Source organism: Wyeomyia smithii, chromosome 1 (genome assembly GCF_029784165.1).
Source record: "Wyeomyia smithii strain HCP4-BCI-WySm-NY-G18 chromosome 1, ASM2978416v1, whole genome shotgun sequence".
NCBI classification, from domain to species: Eukaryota; Metazoa; Arthropoda; class Insecta; order Diptera; family Culicidae; genus Wyeomyia; species Wyeomyia smithii.
This window is the reverse complement of record NC_073694.1, coordinates 135298906-135320465: the sequence shown is the minus strand read 5'-3', so window position 1 is coordinate 135320465 and position 21560 is coordinate 135298906. Positions and strand designations below refer to the sequence as shown.

The 21560-nt window shown below is 38.9% G+C and overlaps 3 protein-coding genes across 3 annotated transcripts; 1 reads left to right on the top strand and 2 right to left on the bottom strand.

The window, feature by feature from the left end:
- Positions 1 to 1482: 1482 nt before the first annotated feature.
- LOC129716744 (CCR4-NOT transcription complex subunit 11) lies at positions 1483 to 2743 on the top strand. The gene is made up of 2 exons (XM_055666583.1): positions 1483 to 2175; positions 2225 to 2743. Exons 1-2 carry the CDS (start codon positions 1840 to 1842, stop codon positions 2651 to 2653), a joined length of 765 nt encoding a protein of 254 aa, XP_055522558.1. The 5' UTR covers positions 1483 to 1839; the 3' UTR covers positions 2654 to 2743.
- Positions 2744 to 2963: 220 nt separating this feature from the next.
- LOC129716743 (LMBR1 domain-containing protein 2 homolog) lies at positions 2964 to 5479 on the bottom strand. The gene is made up of 3 exons (XM_055666582.1): positions 5309 to 5479; positions 4288 to 5245; positions 2964 to 4149 (listed from the first exon to the last, which is right to left on the bottom strand). The coding sequence occupies exons 1-3, from the start codon at positions 5477 to 5479 to the stop codon at positions 3161 to 3163; spliced, it is 2118 nt and encodes a 705-aa protein (XP_055522557.1). The 3' UTR covers positions 2964 to 3160.
- A 31-nt stretch (positions 5480 to 5510) lies between these two features.
- On the bottom strand, positions 5511 to 5792 carry LOC129716745 (BBSome-interacting protein 1). The gene has a single exon (XM_055666584.1). The coding sequence runs from the start codon at positions 5790 to 5792 to the stop codon at positions 5511 to 5513; it is 282 nt and encodes a 93-aa protein (XP_055522559.1).
- Between the last annotated feature and the right edge of the window lie 15768 nt (positions 5793 to 21560).

The following is a 21560-nucleotide window of genomic DNA, read 5'->3' as shown; positions in this document are numbered from 1 at the left end:
GTAGCAGAAATTTTAGATCATACCAATCCATCCTGAGAAATGTCATTGACGCTCGGGTCAAACCGTCAAATCCACAAAGTCTTGTGGATATTAAGTGTCTTGCCAAAGTAATCGTTTAATGTGCGTAAAAATTATCGAATTTCCGTTTGTTGTATTGAGTGTTTTTTATTATAACAAGTCTCATTAACTGATAGCATGGGGTATTGAATTGTTGACAGTGTGACAGATGTCAGCGGTTTAAAACAACAAGATATACAACACCGGTGCGGAGAACGAAAAGTTGGTCTATATTAGCTGGTTCTATTTAGGTTTCGTTGGTGTAAATCTAGTATAAAGTTGTTTCAAAAATAGACCACCGCTGAAGATGCCCTTATATGAAAATAGCTAAAAATGGGGTATTCAATTGAAATATGACATTTTACCCACCTATTGGTAGCGTACGAAGGGTTTTAGAACGATCTATTTCTTGTTCCAAAAAGTGACAAAAATAGACCAAAACATATACCAGTTTTAAATTTTTTCAATTTAGATCTGGTATAAAACAAAATTCACACCACCGGTGCAGCAGTGAACTACACGCTCGTTCAATTTTACTCTAAATTGAGTAAAAAGTACTCACTTTCGTATTTTAATTAAAAATGTCAAAAAACAAGTAACTTTAATTAACGAAACTGAGTAACTTGAACTCAGTTTACGTATTCTTCTATTTTATTCATTTTTAAGTAACTGGCCATTTTATTTTCCGCGATTCAAACGCCAATTTCGTGATTGGATGTGCAGAACCTAATTTGTGAAGTGAAATAAAGGAGTAAAATTTGCTAAAAGAACCGAAATGGATAAAATTGCAGCTAAAGTAGACGCCGAGACGTGTAATAAATTGAAAGGTAAGCTATTTGAATAAAAATTTTGGAAAAATAAATAATAATCATTATTGAAGGATTTCGTTGTCATCTTCCTTCATGCGGGATTCTTGTTCCGGGGCATCATTACATGCCATAGACACCTTCTACAAAGCCTACAGTGTGTTTGGAATAAAAACTCCAACTAGCTTAAGCATGATTATGGATTTTTTTTAGGATGCGTTCTGTATAAAACTTTAGATTACAGCTGCCGCATAACCGTAAACAAGATAGCCGCTTCTTTCCGCGAGGCAATCAATGCGGAAGATGTGGAAATGATACGAAATGTAAACTTTATTAACCAAATAAATCTGTAACATTTATGCGATGCTTCTTATGTTGTTTTAAAATTTGAATTTCCGAAATTCCAGTCATTTTCCCTTGCGTGGGAACGTCAATTTTACGAAACAGAATAACAGTTACTCAGTTTGCCTAATTCTTGCTGAGTCATATTTTACTCAATTTAGAGTAAAAATGGCCGAGCGTGTAGAGTTTGTTCCAAAAAATAGAACAAAACAACGATTTGGACCACCGCTGAAGATGCCCTGAGGTCGGAGCCAAAATATAATAGATTAATGCTTTTTTGAGTTTGTTGTGTAAGGTTCTATAAACAGTAGATGAAATAATAGAAGGAAAATATGAAGCCTCTAGAATGTATATTAGAAGAAAAATGTGAAGAAAGCATGGTACAAATAATAGAATTCTTACATGAAATAAACATGAAAATTTAAAATAAAAGAGAACCTAACATCGAAAAACATGAACAAACGGAAATTTTGGCGAGATGGACCAACCATGGTCTCAGCCACTGTCAAATGACACAAACAAAGGAAAGAAGAAATAATAGTTGTTTAAGTACCAAGATTAGTTTTACAGTTATTTCTTTGAGTAGTTGCAGTGATATACTTTTGTTTATTATTATTAATACACAAATGTTAAAATGGATAGTAAATTTTCAACACAAACAGAAGATGGTCACGGGGTGAATGTTTCTACAAACTTGTTGAACGGTTTTGGAACACAATTTTTAACCGTGGCACCCCCACTATTAAATTGCGATGATGAACTTATTTGGCTTGATATGACTAATCCAGCTTTTCACAAACCTGTTTACAACAGTTTCATCATAGAATCTAAAACTTTGGGTAAAGATGTGAAGTATCTGATAATGCAATCTTTTAGACAAGCTTTAAGTATACAGGATCAAAATGATTTGCTGCGAGAACTGGAAAAAGATCCCCAACTGGTATACAATGTTGGACTAACTCCCGATAAGGTATGCAATGTTATTTATTTTACAGTTCTTTTTAATGAATGATTTTCAGCTTCCAGATTTGGTAGAGTATAATCCTCTTATTGCTATTGAAATACTTCTAAAATTGATTCACTCTCCTGAAATAACGGAGTACTTCAGTGTCCTTGTCAATATGGAAATGTCGCTGCATTCTATGGAGGTGGTGAATCGATTGACCACGTCTGTCGAACTCCCAAGTGAATTTGTGCACCTCTATATTAGCAACTGCATCTCTTCGTGTGAAGCTATCAAAGATCGCTATTTACAAAATCGTCTTGTCCGACTGGTTTGCGTCTTTCTCCAAAGCCTCATACGGAATCGTATCATAGAGACTAGCGAGCTGTGCATCGAACTCGAAGCATTTTGCATTGAGTTTAGTCGTATACGAGAAGCTGCCGCTCTTTATCGTCTTCTTAAACAACTTGAATCCGACAACAGTGCGGCAATTAAAATTAAGTAAGGTTCGTGCTATTAGCCGGATGTATAAAAATGTGCACTCTGCTTGTCCTATACGGATTGACAGGATGAGTAAACAAATTCATTCATACAGCTTGCTGTAGAATTTACTGATTGTCTTTTATTGAGAAAATTCCAGGAAGTGCTCAGTAATAGGTACAGTATATAACTGATAGCAATGACTCCATAGTTGTTATCCTTTGATTAAAAACATGAATTTTGAGCGAAACGTCGCACCAAAACTTGAACTTCGAAAACTTATTTGCCGAATTTTCGAAGCTAAGTTTGCTGATTTTATGTTAAACAGCTAAAAATTTAGTGCGTATTTCATTTACTGTTTATTTATTACGTGTTTCACAGGAATGATTACACTTTTCATTCGTTCTTCACTTAGCTTACACTTAGTATTTAGTTTTATAACACGATTGAATTGATTTTAAGGACTGGAGGAAAGCTTTAAACTAATTATCACTTTATAAACATAAAATGCTTTTTACTAGTACATATCTTCTCAAACGTCATCGAAAAATCCTCGTGGCGCCATACCACTACTACGCACACCTTGTACATCATCATCATCGCCAAATTCGTTGTAGCCCCGGAATCCAACTGTGACGTTGGTGCTAACTCCAAAGCGTTCATTGATTTCCTCCGATAGAGACCTACTCAGCTCCGTTCCCCGCTCATTAGTGCTGTAGTCAAGTCTATCACCATGCCGAACCAAATCGTCACTAGGGCCAACAGTATTAGTCACTGAATCTAAATTTCTTGATCTATATTTTGCTAAAATGTTTCCAACGCCACCGCTATTAGCATTTCCTCCGCCATTAATGGAACCACTGTGTACTGTATTTCCGGAATCTCTGCCCAAATTATTCAGAACATTATCGCGTCGACGGGCGATTGCATCCTCTGCTCGTTGCCGTTTTCGCTTTTCTCGCACGATTAAATCCTTACCTTCCTGAACAAGCTCAATTGCAATCGTTTCATTAAGCATAAATTGTTGAAAGCCTAGAGCATTTAGAGCTCGGCTACCAAGCGAAAACCAAGTAGCTAAACAGAAACCGAGCATCAACATTGGAAAATAGATATTAAATCCATCGGATATTATGCCTAATACGTCCATATGACCCATGATTTGTGTGTAATGGGTTTCTAATATACGCTCCTTAATAATGTGCGAATCCATATGAATCATTCCAAGAAAGTTTAAACACATGGGTGGAGTAAGACGGCACAACAACATTCCGCTAAATATCAAACTGTACTCGTTAGTCTGGTGATGAGCAGCAAGGTAGTAAAGATTGAGAAATTTGATTCGGAAAACCGTTGAGTAGGCGCAGTAACAAAGATAACAGAGGGTCATCATTGAGAATAGTTCAATCGTGACAAAATCATAGTTTGTCTTTGCGATTTCCAGTACGTTTGCAAAGATTGATAACACTGGTTCACGGTTAAAAAAAGTTAACTCGCTCCAGACAACCGTGAACGATAGAAAGCCTGCAAATAATGATAACTGTTAAAGATTTGTTACAGCAACGCTTTGACGATTTATAAGTAGCTGAATTGAAAACTTTGCTTCGAAAGACAGACCCCTTTAGTATTATTATTAGCAGGATGTGAAACCTGCGTAATTACCTGTTACTACGGCAAGTGCCTTGAGAAATGGGGCCTTTATTACACATTCCCAGTACCATTCCACCGTTGGGCTGTATAAGGCTCTGGAAAGACCAGTACGGTTCTCAGGAAATTCTAATTTGAAGCGATGATCCAACGACACTGCATTTTTGGCAACATCTTCTAGATGAAGAACCCTATTAACCTGAACGTTCCACAAGGCTTCCGTGCGTTGAAATGTCTGTAGCGATTTGATTACTCGCCGGTGGAGCCTTATAAGCGCTTTCTCTGAAGGCAAAGCCACAGGAGAACCATCGTCGCGATTAATTCGTCGAGCTCGTTCCATTAGTTCAGTTGGTACTTTCCGAAGGATAGTTTCTAATGCTGGTCTGAGTTCGTGACGTGGAGAGACGGCTCGACTGGCTGATAGCAGACTTTCCAAAACATCATCCACGTGTTCCTCGGCTTCAGCTTTTTCTGTACTTAATTTGGATAGTTTAAAGTAAGCATATTGCAATGTGAATCCAGGTTTTGAATTATTCCATAAGCTTCTTGGGACTTCTACCAGAGCATAACCGAGCAGTAGAACAAGCAGGAACAGGCCCCAAGTATTTGATGCTGAAGACGCTATGGCTTTTAGCTTTTGCCAATCTAACGAGATTCCAGGTTGCAGTGCAAGATAGATTAGCAATACTCCACAAATGAACAGATACGATCCGTAATAAATTGCGTTGTCAACTAAGGCAGACTTTAGTTTGCCTTTTATGGTGAAGTCCCCTGCTTTCAAATAAGACTGCATTAGCGGCATGATAAACCATGTCAGAAATTGCGATGACCAATATATGATGCGCCAGAGATTCGGAAACACGTGCTCCTCCACCATCCCCCAAGGGCGCTGACATGTACTCTCATTGTTTGTTTGCACAAGTGAAGATTTAGCCGTAGTATTATGTTCTAAGATGCACTGCCGATAAACCGTCTATAATGAGAATACTCAAGAAATAAATTCGGCAATAAAAATATCCAAAACACTTATACAAACCGATGTTACATCCAGTGGGATTGTAAATACAATAAGAAAGGAAAAACTCCATGCTGTCAGTACCGAGAAAGTAACCACTGGATGTTGGCGTTGAATGCAACCATATCTATAGAGAGATATGGAAGCCAACAACAACGCAAAACAAATAGAGAACACTAACAAATAAGCCATCGCAAACGACTTTCTGAATGAGTAGAATATTTTAAAATTTTTCAGCAGCGGTATCAACGCGATTTTCTTGTAACTGGCGATGTGCTTCCTGTTGCATTTTTTCCAGTTTCTCTAAACTGATTGATTTTAGAGGAAGGAGTTGTGGTTTGCAAAATTGAAGGTCTTGCTTTTTGTCGTAGAATAATTTACCACTGGTAGGCAAAATTAATGTTATTGGATACTCCTGACTGCTGATATTTCGCTTTTGCTGTTGATGCTGAAAAATTACTCCGTCCGGCAAATTCACTTGGTCATTACTAGCCGTTTTTGGCATTTCTAATCATCACGGAGACCTAAATAAAACGATACTCAAAGTTAAAAACTGTATTGACCGCTAATGTAATTTTTGGCTACATCATTATTGATTTTTCAAACATTCTATTTGGGGTAGATTTTATCAATAACTATTACCCCAAAGAAAAAACACACCTTATCGATTTGAACTAGTACCAATTATTTTAGGCTTATGAATATATTTCAGCGGTCCTACAAACAGGTTTTTGCGCAGCCGTAAATGATTTTATCCTGAAAATTCAGCTTTTTTAAAAAGTTATGATCGCTGATGTCACCTCTCTTCACTTCATGTCTAAAGACTTCAACTATATGACTTTGTTTTGAAGTAACAGGAGAGCAGAGTTGCCAATTTTTTGTGCAGTAATTTCTCCTGTTTGATTCCATATCAACTTTTGAGGTGGAAGTGCGTCGAAGCCATAAATGGCCAAAGTTTAAGCCACCACGTGGTCAACTTCGAATTTTTAAATGCTTAGCACTCGGTAATAGCACATATAACAGACATCTAAGCTAATTTTGCTTCATGTGTAAAAAGACGCAACGGTTTTTTAGCATGTCGCTATACGCAGTATGGTGGCGCTAAGAACATTTAGTGGTCAATGATTCGATAAAATCGATAGTTTTCCAGCTCTACTCGTTTTTATTGCAATTAAAAGGGTTGCCGGTTTTTAATGTAGCCATTTTGAGCAGTCGTAATATGTACATAATCGACAATTTTATTCAATCCCAGTTTATATATGCGATAAATTTGTTTGTTTTAGTGTTGATATGAAAAACATAAAAAAAACAAACCTCACCAAAACAGTGTTATATCCAGGGGGATGCAACATGCTATCTCTTTCTACGTTGAATGAGTGAAGAGTCTTCCCGACTAAAGTGATAAGTGATTATTTTTAAATAAAGCCTCGATATGTTGCCTACTGTCGAACATGTAGAGATGAGATAGGGCTGCCATCCCCTTGGTTATATCGTTGCAAAAACAACGACTCTATAATCTGTGTGAATTTTCATGCGTCTGACAGCTTTGACTATAATCCAGAGATGCCAGATGTTTTAGAAAAATGTCTGCAACTGCTCGAAAAACCGGAAAAATGTGCTCGAAATCTGAAAACATGTATCTGTGATCCGAAAAAATTTCGCTCGCGCAAGCAAAAGTCTGTAAAAATCTGCACACATTTTAAGAAAATCTGCGCAAATATAAGGAGACTCTAACAAAAATCTGCAGAAACCGTGGAAAAACTGCAAATATCTGCAAATCAACAAATATCTGCACACGGACTCCAAAAATCTGCGTTTTGCAGACAAATCTGCACATTTGGTATCCCTGCTATAATCCAGCGCTGCCATCACTAAAGTAGTTAAAGTCGCAAGTTGCAGAAAGTTGTCGTTAGCATTCCAAACGAGTAAGATTTTGAAATCTTACACACGATTTCTGGAGTTTTTTGTTCTAGCTTGGATATCTGTTATCTGTGGTAATAGTTAATGCATCACTTGTGAAAACATATCATCATGTTTGTTATGGTGATAAAAACATAAAGTAGTGTTTTCATAGATAACGCATTAACTATTCCCGAGTCTAGTGACGCTGAAAATTCGTAGTCGACCACGTGGTGGCTTCTACACACTCCCACTTTAAGGACCAAACACAATGGATACGTTGCGGCTGCGTTTGCGGCAATAAGGCACGGGTGACGTTCCATTGCTTGTACGTTTGTTATTGTTGTTGTTTTTCAAGTTGTAAAACCAAAACATAACCGAACACGAGACCTTCCAACAAACAATTTTGTTGAATAACGGCTTGTTAAGCTGTAGTTCAGCCGAAATCCACTCAATAATAGCTTATTAAGCTGTAAATCAACAAAATTGTTTGTTGGGCTTTGAGCGTTGGAAAGTAAATCTAAAGTAGTATTCTATTGTTGGGTAAAGGATGGCCCCACGCAATACTAGAGCAACCAATCGGACAACTGTTGTTTTTCACGCTTTCCGATTCGCATTGCATTCAACTTGCGACCGTTCGTACAAACGTGAAGATGTCAAAAGAAACAAACTGAAATCAGCTGATCGCAACTGTCTCGTGGATTGCCTTATAGGGTGTTTTAGGGGTATTTATATTATTTTTTCTTTTGATAAGAAGACATAAGTTAAGAACGCAAATAAATAAAATTTAATTAAGGCCCGAATACACACACGGCGTGGTAACGCCTTCCTGACGAAAATTGTCAGTACCTTCTTGAAACCCTTCTAATGTGCTTTCTAGCATCTGCCACCTTCCGCCCGCCTGCACGGAAGGCGCAAGCGCGCCGTCTTAAACCCCGCCTTGCGCTAACCTTCTTGTCGTCATGCCACCCAATTCATGTTTGTTGGAAGAAAAAATAAAGCAACACAATTCTAGAATCTCCAGCAGGCGGAAAATGATACAACACGGCGTTGCCAGCGCCTTCGTCAAAAAAAGGCGACACTAGACCGCGTGGAAGGCACGATGCGTCTACACGGAAGGCAGTCAAGTACGCAGCCGAAGGCGGCGAACGACTACCTTCTTCACTAGAAGGCACAGCTAAAAGGTTCTGGTTAAAGGCGTCTCAACGGAAAGCGCGATTACGCCTTCTAATTTGTATGGAGAAGGCATCATTACGCCGTGTGTGTATTCGGGCCTTCATATCGACGTATAGCATTCTGTTCACTTTGCTTTTCGGTGCAATAGCACCGAAACTGCAGTGTTAACAGAATGCGCGTTAACGACCTTTATTGTCGATCATTTTCGAACCACATAATAAAACACCTCAGTTCAGTTTGGGTCTTCAGCTCACCAACATGTAGCTTTTTTTAATTCATAAACATATCGAATAATCCGGGATCGTAACTCATATTCCACTGACTTTTCTTAATTTGAATAGCAAAACTATTGAAAAAATCGATTTCGAATTTTAACAACTGTAAGTGGTTTTAAGACACCCTACCGTCAAGAAACAGGGAGGCCAGGTGATTTTTCAAATATTTTCACACCACAACTAATGTCTCTATACATAGGAAATCTGTAAACACGGTCCCTGTTGAAAGTTTACAAAACTTCCAGTGACACAATAAATCGAGTGAGGTTAATCAACCGACTATTAAGGTTTAAACACAATTGATACACTGCGACTGCGTTTGCGGCAGTTTGACAACTAGCCCATACTTTTTCTGCCAAATTAACGTCAACGCAACGCAAACGTATCCATTTTGCTTGGGCCTTTAGGCTTCCACTTATTCACACGCGCTCAAATGTTTTTAATATTAAGACATGTCTTCACATCTGGCATCCCTGTCATGACACGTAAACCAGGGTTATATTTTCTACAAGCCAGCAGCAGAAATGTCACTTTGCTTACTATCAGGGTTATATTCCCCAAAAACCAGCAACAGCAATGTCACTCTGTGCATTACTAGCCAGTTAGTGAAAATTTAAAACAAATATAATTTTTCAATTTTAAAATCAAAGAAATCTCGTAGAGATCTAAGACAAATTACGTAATGCCTACTGAAAGGTCGGTTATCGATTAGTATAAGAAAAAGCAGGTATTTTTTCAAATTAAAACCCCCTATTTGACAGTTAGCCCCTATATTTTCTGTCGAATAAACGTCAACGCAACGCAAACGTATCCATTGTGCTTTGCCCTTAGAGATGAAAGCAGCCAGGAGCCCACCTGGTGAATTATATTTTTCGTAAATTTCTAATTAACTATTTCCCCAGTTAGTACATTTTTCAATCGTCAACTCCACATTTACTGCTTGAAATAGAAATAAAACTCATTTAGTTGTAAAAAATACCCAGTTTATGTTATTAGAGATTGTTACGACCGTAAAGAAACACACGTTTTATTCAAAAGAGTAACTTTTATTCTTCTTCTTCTTCTGCGGTGTATCCAGCTTTCCACGAGTGGTAATGGCGGATGGATTTGACATTTAATGTAGGTTGTCAAACTATAGTTCATTGGATATTCCCATTGAACTAGTACTAGTTGGATGTATTTAACATTTAATAATACTAGTTCAATGGAAAACTCCATTGAACTAGTAGCACTTACTTAGACATACGTAACACTGGCGATTTTTTTTTTGGTACTCTTTGCCCCACACAGGGATATGGTGAGCTTGTCAAACTCCATAAACTCGCTGCGTTAAGCCTGTAGTACACTCTTTGTCTAATGGTCAAATATTTGACCTTCTGACATAATGGTCAAATTTATTCGACATCATGGTTGTTGTTTGCCCGTGTTTGCCCCATGTTAAAATTGGAGAGTGACAAATAATTATCTTTGACCAAATTTTTGTCTGTCAAAAAGTGACAAATATTTGACGCTCGGTCAAAGAGTGTACTACAGGCTTTACTGACATGCACCAAATATTTGGCTCATAGGGTTACCATTTTTTCGATTTTTCCCAAATTAGAGTGACCAACCAATATTTATAAAATATTTTTTATTTTTTGTTAAAATTATTCATTTTTAATTGCGTAGAAATAGAAACAATTGCGAAGAACAAAAAATAGTTTTTTATAATAAAATAAAAGATAAAATAATTTGAATATTTCAAAGATTGGTTGATTAAAAGTTCTTTCTGTATGTTTTCCTGTTCCGGCACACATACATAAATTGAAATAAAGCAAAATGGATTGTGTACGTTCAAATCGTTTTTATTGAGTGTTACAAAAATCAGTGTCCCTAAAACATTATGCTTATCGTCAAAAGCTTATGCTTATCGTCAAAAGCTTTAGCTCGAATTCAGTAATTTTGCAAATCAAACGAACACTTTTTACTCCATTCCTACTCAAATATTCGCTCGAAAGACCATTTTTGACAACGTATATCCTTGTGTAAACGTTTCTGAACCATTCGGGAATCGTTTTCTACGGCTGCATCCACGTATGTATCATCCATGAAGATACGAGGAGAAGCAGTCTTGTCTAGTAACTTGTTCTTCTTTGCTTCGTATTCTTCTTCGTCACGGTCGTAGTGTAGATTTATTCTGTTTAATCTGTAACTTCCCTTTTCCTCGTTATCTACCATTTTAGATTCGTTAAAATCAGTGCAATTTCCTTGTTCTGATGCCATAACATTATTGTTTTTGATCAAACGGATGTAGGCTGCCTTCAAATGGCTTGAGTTTGGATTGTTATTGCAACCTCCCTTAGAACGGATTGCTCCAAAAAATATCTCGACATGATCTTGGCTAAATCTGTATGTGGCAACTTTTTCAAGAATTTTTTTCTCATGGGTATACTCAAGGAATATATTTCTAAAACTGGTAATGTTAATTGAAAACCCCCAAAAAACCAGTTTTTAAAGGACTTTTTAAAATCGATTCCCCGGGAACTAGTTTGATATTTTTTATGTATCGTTCAGCCAGTTCAAAAAGCTTGTTAATTTGTTCAAAATTATGTGGAGCCATTGGCTGTTTGAGTCCTTTTTGAAGATTATTTCTACTATTTATAATATCAAAGAGGTACAAGCCGATGAACTCCACGGTGACCCTGGCATCAACGTATTGTTTCGCAGTTTCAATGTCATCACATTCCATCAGGGTTTGCAAGGCTGCAGCAACACTACGACTAAGCGTTTGGGCGGCCAAAATCACTTTCATCTTTTGATTTTGGAAATATACATGTTGATCGGACAAGTTTTGCGCCAGACGTAATCCAGTGACGTTTTGTAATTTGTTCAGCTTCTTGACAAACTCCCATTCTGCACTTCCATGGTCCGTTGAAAATGCTCCTTGAGATGAAAACGCGTTCCTCATGAGTTTAAGCATATGACATGGATCCAGAATTACGTACACGTCTCCAGAACGATGCTTAAAACTGGTAGGTAGGGGTTGATCGTTCATCTTAAGGTTACAGCCAAAAATATTAGCCATAGCGAAATTGGTTGGAGTTCCATCGAATGTGAGTCCACACACCTTGGCATCTGCTTCGTGTAAAGCATCCAGAACATTTTCTGTTAAAATTTTCTTGTCAGTTGCATTCAATCCATTGATAAGAAAACCGGTATTTTCCATTTCTCTTCTACCGATGATACCATATAAACCAATGCTTCTTTAGCAACTGGTAAGTCGTCTCCAGAACACAGAAATGAAAGCGATTCTCCATAATCTACTACACCTTCGAATTTTTTGGTGTGAGGATTCCAGGTAACTTGTTGCCGAATTGCAACCTCGTCCATGCAAAGGCTCACTAGCAACGGTCGTCTTTGCATATCTTTGGCTTTTGCTTCTATTGCTGAAAGAGTTTCGTGTGTAATTCCAGGTTCGCCATTATAGCTTCTGTACCATTTAATAATGGTTCGTTTATGGGGTAAAGTATTATTAAAAGTAGTTCTAACGTAGGCATATGCTTTTGCCGAATAAAAATGAAGTGTAGAAGCGAATTTTTTAAGTGCAGCACTGTATGGCTTGCCGTTACTCTCGTATACAATTTCTTTTTGAAGCTCACGGTCTTGGGTATATTCCTGAGATAAAATTGAAATGAAGATAACATTTTCAAACAATCATTTACTCTTCTAACTCATGTTTCGTATGTTTTTACTTAAATCTCGAAACAAAACTTACCTGTAGTAAAACTTGTCCTGAATCGGAAATCAAGCCTTTCTCCTTCAAGGAATCAACAATTTCTTGTAAATTGCCTGCTTTTTTGTGAAGACGATAGTTCTTTTGCTTCAAACGACTTACCCGCAGCTGTGCCGCATGAAGCTGCTTTTGAACTTTTGGCAAAGCGAGTTTTGCTTCCATTGAAATGGTAGACAAAGCCGGTACCGGTTATCGATAAGTATAAGAAAAAGCAGGTATTTTTTCAAATTAAAACCCCCTATTGTCAATTTATGGGTGAAAACAAAAGCAAACATATTCCCTTTCTTCACTTTCGCAAGTAAAAACCAAACCAATATCAACAGAGTCGTCAGGGGCAATTACCGCTCGTGGAAAGCTGGATTATTTCCGACCGTGTAGCCAGTTTATTAGAATTACTACATATTTACCTGATTTCAATAAAGAAAATGAAAGGAACAATATTCAACTTGATAATGGATTAGTTAAGGCAATAATCATCATATCGTTTAGGTTGCGTTGTGTGACGTTTTGGTCTCATCGTCTTGGTAAGCTCCATACTATTTTCTACTTCATCTAGCTTTGATTCATCTACTGGTGTTGGATGGCTTGAAGCCTCCATTTTATGGTTTGTAGGTTTTTATAATTATGTCATCTCCAACGGATACCAAAGACTCTCTTGCACCAAATATTTGATCTCGATAGACTTTTGCATTATGTTTCGATACTTATCTCTATCCGCATTTCCTGGTCTTCGATTTGATCCATTTTTAGATGTGGGATCAGGTCCCGAAAACTTCTTCCGAACATTAATTGAGCGGGTGGGATTCCTGTCACAGTGTGAGGTGTTAAAGAATACATATAAATATATTCTTGTAGAGCTACACGCCAGTTAGTACCAATTTTTTTGCTTATTTTCAGAACTCATTATAGAGGGGTTTTGCCGTTCAACCTCTCCATTTGCACTAGGATAGTACGGCGTAGTGAGTCAACTTGATAACGTGATCAAAGTAGGGTTACCATTTGGTTGGAGTTAAAAATCAGGACAACTTTTCTTTCCGGTACAAATTTGATCTAAGCTATTTTAATTTTTGAGATATCAATAAATAAAACCACAATCTGAGATTTGCACTGAAACATACGCCAAAACACTCATTTATTTATTTAACGTATTTCTCGGACGATTTAATTCTGCAACCTTGATTCATCAAGCGTTAGTAGATACTTGAAAATGTAGCACACGTAAACTGTTTGAAATTATACTTAACAACTGTCAGATGTTTAACGGTTTTTTCTCTCGTCAAGATTCTACCAAAGAAAAAAATCGTTCGAAATGAGTCCGTTTCTTTCCGGGGTCAAGATAAAAGTACTGTACAATCTTCAACATTTCTGAATATCCGGCATCATTCAGGAAAATCAGGACAATTGCTAAAATATGAAAAATAAATCAGGACGCTCCAAACGGGTCTCAAAATCAGGACATGTCCTGCTAAATCAGGACGGATGGTATCCCTAGATCAAAGCAATAATCTATCATATCTTGACTAGAGAAGTTCCTGGCGTTATCGAAATTTAGTGCTTGTGGAAGTCCCATTCTATAGAATGTCTGCTTCAAAAAACGAACTACATCACTTGAAGTTGTTCGTGTCATTTTTTCTGCCAACACGTACCGACTATAGTGGTAAATCAACACAAAAATATAGCTATTGTTCAGCAACGGACCAAGGAAGTCTCCGGAGAGGTGGACCCAAGGGGCTGTTGGTAGATCTCTGATACATAACGGTTCCGGTTTCTCGAAAGGTGCAACCAGTTGGCAATAGAAACACTGTTTGCATGTTGTTTCCGCCAAACCGCAACTTTCATTCGTCGTTTCATTTTTTCTCGACCAGGGTGTCCAAAATGTGCCAGAGTAAGTACAGTTTCCCTGAGCTTCACTGAAATTACAACCCTGGATCCTCTCAACAGTATCGCATTCACGAAACATAGCTCGCCTTTAAATGGTGCATAACGTTTCAACTCACCTTCCCTCTTCTCATCTTGCAAAGCTCGCTTCACTTTTTGTATCTCAACGTCCTCTCGCGAGCATTAAATTACTTGACTCATTGTAACTGCTGGTTTGTTAACCTCTATAATCGCACAAAGGGCTGCTTCTGAACTTTTGTCAAATGTCTTATCACCTGTTTGTTCTGGTAACCGCGATAACGGATCCGCATCTTTCCCGGTAAATACACTATGTGGTAACGGGAGCTCTGCATTCTCAGCGCCCACCGTTCCTGACGTTTGTTCGGCATCGATTTTTCGGTAAAGATATTTAATAATGGTTTATGATCAGTTAGTATTGTAAGCTGCAAACCGGTCAGGTACATCTGGAACCGGTCGGTTGCCCGTGCGATGGCTAAAGCCTCCTTATCGAGTGTCGAATATTTACGCTCAGTCTGCGTTAAACTTTTACTTGCATAACTTATAACCCGTGGCTCGTTGTGAATAATCTGTATTCAAACGGCTCCTATGCCATTATCGCTTGCACCAGCAATTAGCATAGCCGGGGTGAGATTGTGCCAAAAAAGGACACGTTTTTGTTCCTTAGCTTGTAATGCACACATTTAGGCAATGAGTTTGATCCAAATCACGTCAATGCACACTTAAATGTTAAGTTAATGACTGCCGCAAATATGGTCAAGTTACAATAAACTATAATTTTGCTAAAATTGAATGAACTTTGGCCTTATCTCACCCCTTGTATGGGGTGAGATTGTGCCAAAAACAAAAATTTGAATTTAATACCTATTTAATGAACAGTAGTGTATCTACGAATAATTCACATGGATAACATAATAAAACAGTAAGTATAGGGACGACCATTAACAACATGGACTATTAAGGGGCTGTAGGAGATTGACCAGAAATTACGTTTCATATGAATTATAGAAAAATGTATGACTGGATCAAATCAATATCTTGAGTAACCAGTTATGAGAACGTGGCTCATGGACAGTCTCTAAACACTTAGTGGCGTCTCCAGGTAACTTAGAAAGGGAAAACGTTAGGACATAAAGCCTGAGAAGACTTTTCGTTTCAATTATTATGTGTCATTGACCACTGTATATTCCATCTCAAAACTGCTGGAAACGTACCCACAACCCTCCTTCCTTGCTTTAAAAGTCATCAGTTTATATAGAATAGATGTACGAAATTTTGTTACATTCCATAACTAATTTCAGTCCTTGTAACTTTCCATCTAACAGTTGTTAGCTTACTGTTCTCAAGCATTTAGTCATTATTTCAAATAATACCATAGCTAGACAACATACCCTATGTAAACAATGCAAGCGTTTTGGTGTATACTGATATAATTTTGTCGTGAATGTGAATTCCGCACACTGTACCGTTCATTATAGCTTGGCACAATCTCACCCCAAAAGGGCTCGAAAAGTGTACAGTTTGAAAAAACATTTTTTTCTGAGCCATCACAGGTTCAATGCATGATATTTCCTCAACTCTTTGGAGACGACATCCTAACGTGTCATCTGAGCAGTAAGTTGATGTAATTTCTTGATCGGGTTGGTTTGCATGGGACATTTTTTGGTAACGTTATTTGCGCGTGTTTTCCAGCCTGTACTTTGGAACATTATATAAGTAAAACAGTTCACTAATATTATCTCTATTCTATTCCAAGTTGTGAATAAATATGTCATGTTTCATATAGTATTGAATTTGAGGCATTAGGTTCTGGAAATCTCAAGTAATTTAACATACAAACATTTCCCGTTTTGGCTCAATCTCACCCCCGTGGCTTAATCTCACCCCGGCAGACGGTAGTTCGATTCCGTGGATTGTAATATCCCAGATGTTTAGGATTAGCCATCGCTGTCTTGACTCTTTTAAATGACTGCAGTCTTGCATCTGTCCATTTGAATTTCGCAGCTTTGATGGTCATTCGGCGTAACGATGTTGACATGTTCGAAAGGTTGGGGATGAATTTACCAAGGAAACTACACATTTCACTTACATTTTGTGGTTTTCTAAATGACTGTATGGAACTGATCTTATCATCCATCAGCATTATACCTCGCTTGGATAGGGTATGTCCCATGAAATCCACGTTTTCTTTCCCAAAGTCACATTTATTGATATTCACCGTAATACCATGTTCCTCAAGCCGCTGCAAAACTAGCTTTACGCTGGTATCATGCTCATTTATTTATTTATTTGGTATATTCACCCACAGGCAAACAGGTGCCCAAACGGTGTAACTTAAAGCTAAAAATTAAAATAGCTTCAGAGAGTCAATAAATATTACATATTACAAACAATATAACATTTGAACTAGTCAGATCTTGAAAAAAAAATAAACGATATCGCCGACGAAGAAGCGTTCGAGGTAAATTAAAGTCAAATAGAGCAGATACTCTGTTGAACAACCTTTGGAGACCAACCATTGCGCCAAAAATGCCGTAGTTAGTTCGTTGAGCAGGCAGTCGTAGCATCGAATTGTTTCGCAGAGCACGAGGTCGCACGTTTATATTTACTTGTTCCAAAAGAGCGGGACAGTCTATGCTGCCTTGTAAAAGGTCAGTGGTGAACAAGGCCCTGGCTGTGTCTCTACGGACAGACAGAAGCTCCAAACGAATTAATAAGCAGTGACTTTCATAGCTTGGTAGACGGAAGCGATCCATCCATGGCAGTCATGCTTCGTTTTAGCGAAAAAAAAATAACGTTGATAAAAACTCTTACATTCTTTAAGCCTTTCAAAACGCGTTCTATTTCTCTCTGAAATATTTCAGCGGTGCAGTTCATGCCGAACATAAGCCGTGTGTATCTGTAGTATGCATTCGGTGTCACGAAGGTACTTATTTCACGTGAATCCGGATCCAGCTCAATTTGATGAAAGGCTTTCACTACGTCTATTTTACTAAAAAACTTGCAACCATCAAGGTGAGGCATTATCTCGTCTAACGTAGGTAACGGGTGTCGCTCGGGGATAATAGCCTTATTAGCCATGCGCATATTCTCATACATGTGTACGTTTTTCCCTCCGTCTTTCGGTGTAACTACCAAAGGAGATGCCCAGGTTATTTTCAACGGTGCTGGCTCAATTATACCCTGTCGCAGTAGATCGCGTAATTTGTCTTCGATGTCCTGGAGAAAGTAGGCAAACGTCTACCAGGCTGCTGAACAGTAGCGATATCTTTATTAATCTGAATTTTCACCTGTAAGTTTTTTATTTTTCCAATCTTCGCATTCTCCTTTTCTTGCTGGCAAAACACCTCTCCGCAGATTTTCAGAATATTAAGTTCTGACGATGTAGTCCTGCTCAACAAACTAGCATCTTCCATATTACCCACTACGTATATATCGTGGTTTACTTGCTTTTCACGTGTAGCTATATCCGTTTGAAATATTCTGTGAATTTTAATTTTTCCATTTCCGTATATGTACTCTCAAAAACTTCCGTGATTTTAGCACCTAGCTAAATCGGCATCCTTTTTGCTTCAGAAATCGTTATGTATCTCGGCTGATGACGTTCACATGAGCTCCAGAATCTACAACCCAATCAATTTTGACACCGTTTGTATAGCATGTCACTCGATCATGCTCAGCATCCATAGCATAAATTTGCTGTACACGCTCATTTTTTGTTACTCTAAAGTGAGTTAGATATCACCCACTTTTGAAAAAAGTGGAGGTACCCTAATTAGGGTACTTTTACGGTTACTCACTTCTGAGTAAGGGCGTCATACGTCAAAAACTGAGTAGAATCTACTCTGTTCATGCAAACCACAAATTAACGAAAACGAGTACAAGTTACCCAGTTTGCCTTAATACGGAAATTTAATGATTTCTGTTTTTTGTAAATCTGACTCAATAAATAAAATATCATTCGTTGTTTTGCTTTCGTCTCGATTAGACGCAAATTGTTTATCTCCGTTTGAGTTCGCAAAATAACAATACACGAGTTATCGTACGGGTGTTTTTTTGTCGATTAGTTCTTGTGTTGCGCGATAACAATAGCCTGTTGTATATCGGCAGAAACATCTTCACACTGGTAGGGGCAGGCTACCCCGCCAGTGATTCGATACGCAGCTGATATATCAGCAAGAATAATTCTCCCGCACCGCTGTTACCTCGCTAGCAGCACGGACCACCATACGATCGAGCGAGTGGAAGTCAACTACAAGTGGCATCTACAAGGTCGCGTGTAAGATACGGCCACTGTGTCACAACACGAAGCTGGATCGTCATTGTTTGTTCTGCGGAGACACTCGATTAATCCAACTATCAGCCGTGAGGTCGTGACTTAGACGTTCGGTGAAGTATTACATTTAGAATTTTTACTATAATTATCAATATTATTACTATGTTATAATATTATTATTAATATTATTATTGATATTATTATTATTGTTATTATTATCATTATTACTACAATTATTATTATTATTATTATTACTATTGTTATTAGTATTAGTATTACTGTCTTTTTTTTTATTTGATCCATTGTAGATTGAAAAATTGTTTTTAAAATTTAATATCAACGACTTGAACCCCCCCCCCCCCATACTCGAATATTTATCGTTTGTGTGCGGTAGAGCGTAACGCTCCCGCAAAATGGACGACATGCAGGTGCAACTTTTCCTGGAGGTGGAAACAAACGGGGAAGAAATTGAAATTTCTCCCATCAGCTCACCCCTACCTTCCCCTGTGCACTCCCCTTTGCCAAGTCCTGTACCAAGAGTACCAGAAGTACGGGTAAAAGCTTACCCAGATGCCGCTGGCGGTCCCTACGTTGTTTTTTTCCGGCCCATGAAGAAGCCATTGACTCTTATTCAAATTGGCAAAGACCTGGCAAAACATTTTTCGGCCGTAACCGAGATTACGAAGGTGAGGCCGAACAAACTGCGAGTTGTCGTGAGTAGCTTGAAGCAAGCAAACGAAATTGCTGGCTACGAGCTCTTCACGAGAGAGTATCGCGTGTACATCCCTGCCAAGGATGTAGAAATCGACGGTGTGGTTACCGAGGGGAATCTCACTGTCGATGACATTTTGCGTCATGGAGTTGGCTGTTTTAAACCCCTTGATGCAAAGTGTAAAGATACTGGATTGCAAGCAATTGCATTCAGTATCCATCGAAGAAGGGAAGAAGAAATTCCTCCCTTCGGATTCCTTCCGAGTAACATTCGCCGGATCCGCGCTGCCGAACTACGTCCGCTTGGACAGGGTTCGTCTACCTGTACCGCGAGTCATGCATTGCCAAAACTGTAAGCAGTTAGGTCACACAGCCACCTACTGCTGCAACAAGGCACGCTGTAGCAAGTGCGGAGGCAATCATGCTGAGAACGCTTGCAGTGGGGATACTGAAAAGTGTCTTTATTGCGAGGGAACTCGGCATGACCTTCCGGCATGTCCCGCGTACAAACAGCGCGAGGAAAAAATTAAGCGTTCCCTTAAGGAACGATCAAAGCGCTCTTTTGCAGAAATGCTTAAGAGGGCTGAGCCACCCTTGACAGGAAACATCTTTTCCTTCTTGCCAACTGATGAGGGTACATCTGACGATCCCGTCGAAGGGTGTTCCTATGCCTTGCCAGAGGGATCTAGGAAGAGGAGAATGCTCAACTCTCCTAATCTTTCTCGCAAAGGTCGTAAGATAACCCCTAGCGGAATGACCAATAAGACAACACAAAAAGGAAGCGGTGAAGAAAAACCGAAGCAAGTACCCCCCGGTTTAAATTTCAAATCAAACCAGGAGTACCCACCGCTTCCTGGGGCACCAAAAGCCCCTCGTGCACCCATTTCTCGATCAGAAGATAAAAAAGAAACAGGGTTCATAAAATTTTCTGATATTGTGGACTGGATATTTAAAACATTCAACATACCAGATCCCCTCCAAAATATTCTTCTTGCCCTTCTTCCTACAGTGAAAACCTTTTTGAAGCAACTAGCAGCAACTTGGCCCCTCATTTCAGCTATTATATCTTTCGATGACTAATACGGCGAAAGAGGTTAGGAATTTTTTCACTGTATTACAGTGGAATTGCAGAAGTATCATCCCCAAATTCGATTTATTTTCTCATTTGATGAATACATACAATTGTGACGCATTCGCGCTCTGTGAAACCTTTCTCAATTCGAACGATCAACTCAATTTCCACGATTTTAACATTATTCGTCGAGATCGAGACTCACACGGTGGAGGGGTACTTTTAGGGATCAAAAAGTGCTATTCTTTTTTCAGAATCGACCTCCCCTCGATCTCGAATATTGAAGTTGTTGCCATTCAAACAAATTGGAATGGAAAAGACCTTTGCCTTGTTTCGTTATATATTCCCCCATCCGCGCGGATTGAACAGAAGCAACTCCTTGATATAGCAGAATTGCTTCTCGCACCTTTTATGATTTTGGGAGATTTTAACTCTCACTGTTCGCTATGGGGGTCGCTGTACGACGACAACCGATCTTCTTTAATTTGTAACTTGATCGACGACTTCAATATGACACTTTTGAATACTGGGGAAGCGACACGTGTACCTAATCCTCCAGCACGTGGAAGCGTGCTTGACCTATCCCTCTGCTCGACATCACTAGCGTTAGATTGCCAGTGGAAAGTAATCAACGATCCCCACGGTAGTGATCATCTTCCAATCGTTATATCAATTGCTAATGGTTCAACTCCCCCGAACCTATACGTAATATTGATACGAACCTTACACGTAATATTGATTGGAAGCGTTATGAGTCTATTATAGCGGAATCTATCGAGACTCACGAGGAACTTCCTCCGGAGGAAGAATACGCGTTCTTAGCTGGCTTGATAATCGACGCCGCGACTCAAGCTCAGACGAAACCGATACCCGGGGTAACGATTAGACAGCGCCCTCCCAACAAATGGTGGGACAAAGAGTGCTCTGAGCTGTACGTGCAAAGGTCCGCGGCGTATAAGGACTACCGGGAGTACGGCACTGTCAACCTGCTTCGAAAGTACGAGGCACTGGGCAGGCAGATGAAGAGCTTAGTAAAGGCGAAAAAACGCGGGTACTGGCGGCGGTTCGTAAACGCGTTGTCGAGGGAAACAGCGATGAGCACTCTTTGGGATACCGCCAGGCGCATGCGGAACCGTGACGTTTCGAATGAGAGTGAGGAGTATTCAGATCGCTGGATACTCGATTTTGCCAAAAAG

Coding starts and splice junctions, on each gene's coding strand:
- LOC129716744 (XM_055666583.1), top strand. CDS start 1,840: ATGGATAGTAAATTTTCAACACAAACAGAAGATGGTCACGGGGTGAAT. Junction 2,176..2,224: donor TTGGACTAACTCCCGATAAG/GTATGCAATGTT, acceptor AATGATTTTCAG/CTTCCAGATTTGGTAGAGTA.
- LOC129716743 (XM_055666582.1), bottom strand. CDS start 5,479: ATGGCTTATTTGTTAGTGTTCTCTATTTGTTTTGCGTTGTTGTTGGCT. Junction 5,246..5,308: donor TCCCACTGGATGTAACATCG/GTTTGTATAAGT, acceptor TTCTCATTATAG/ACGGTTTATCGGCAGTGCAT. Junction 4,150..4,287: donor GGCACTTGCCGTAGTAACAG/GTAATTACGCAG, acceptor CATTATTTGCAG/GCTTTCTATCGTTCACGGTT.
- LOC129716745 (XM_055666584.1), bottom strand. CDS start 5,792: ATGCCAAAAACGGCTAGTAATGACCAAGTGAATTTGCCGGACGGAGTA.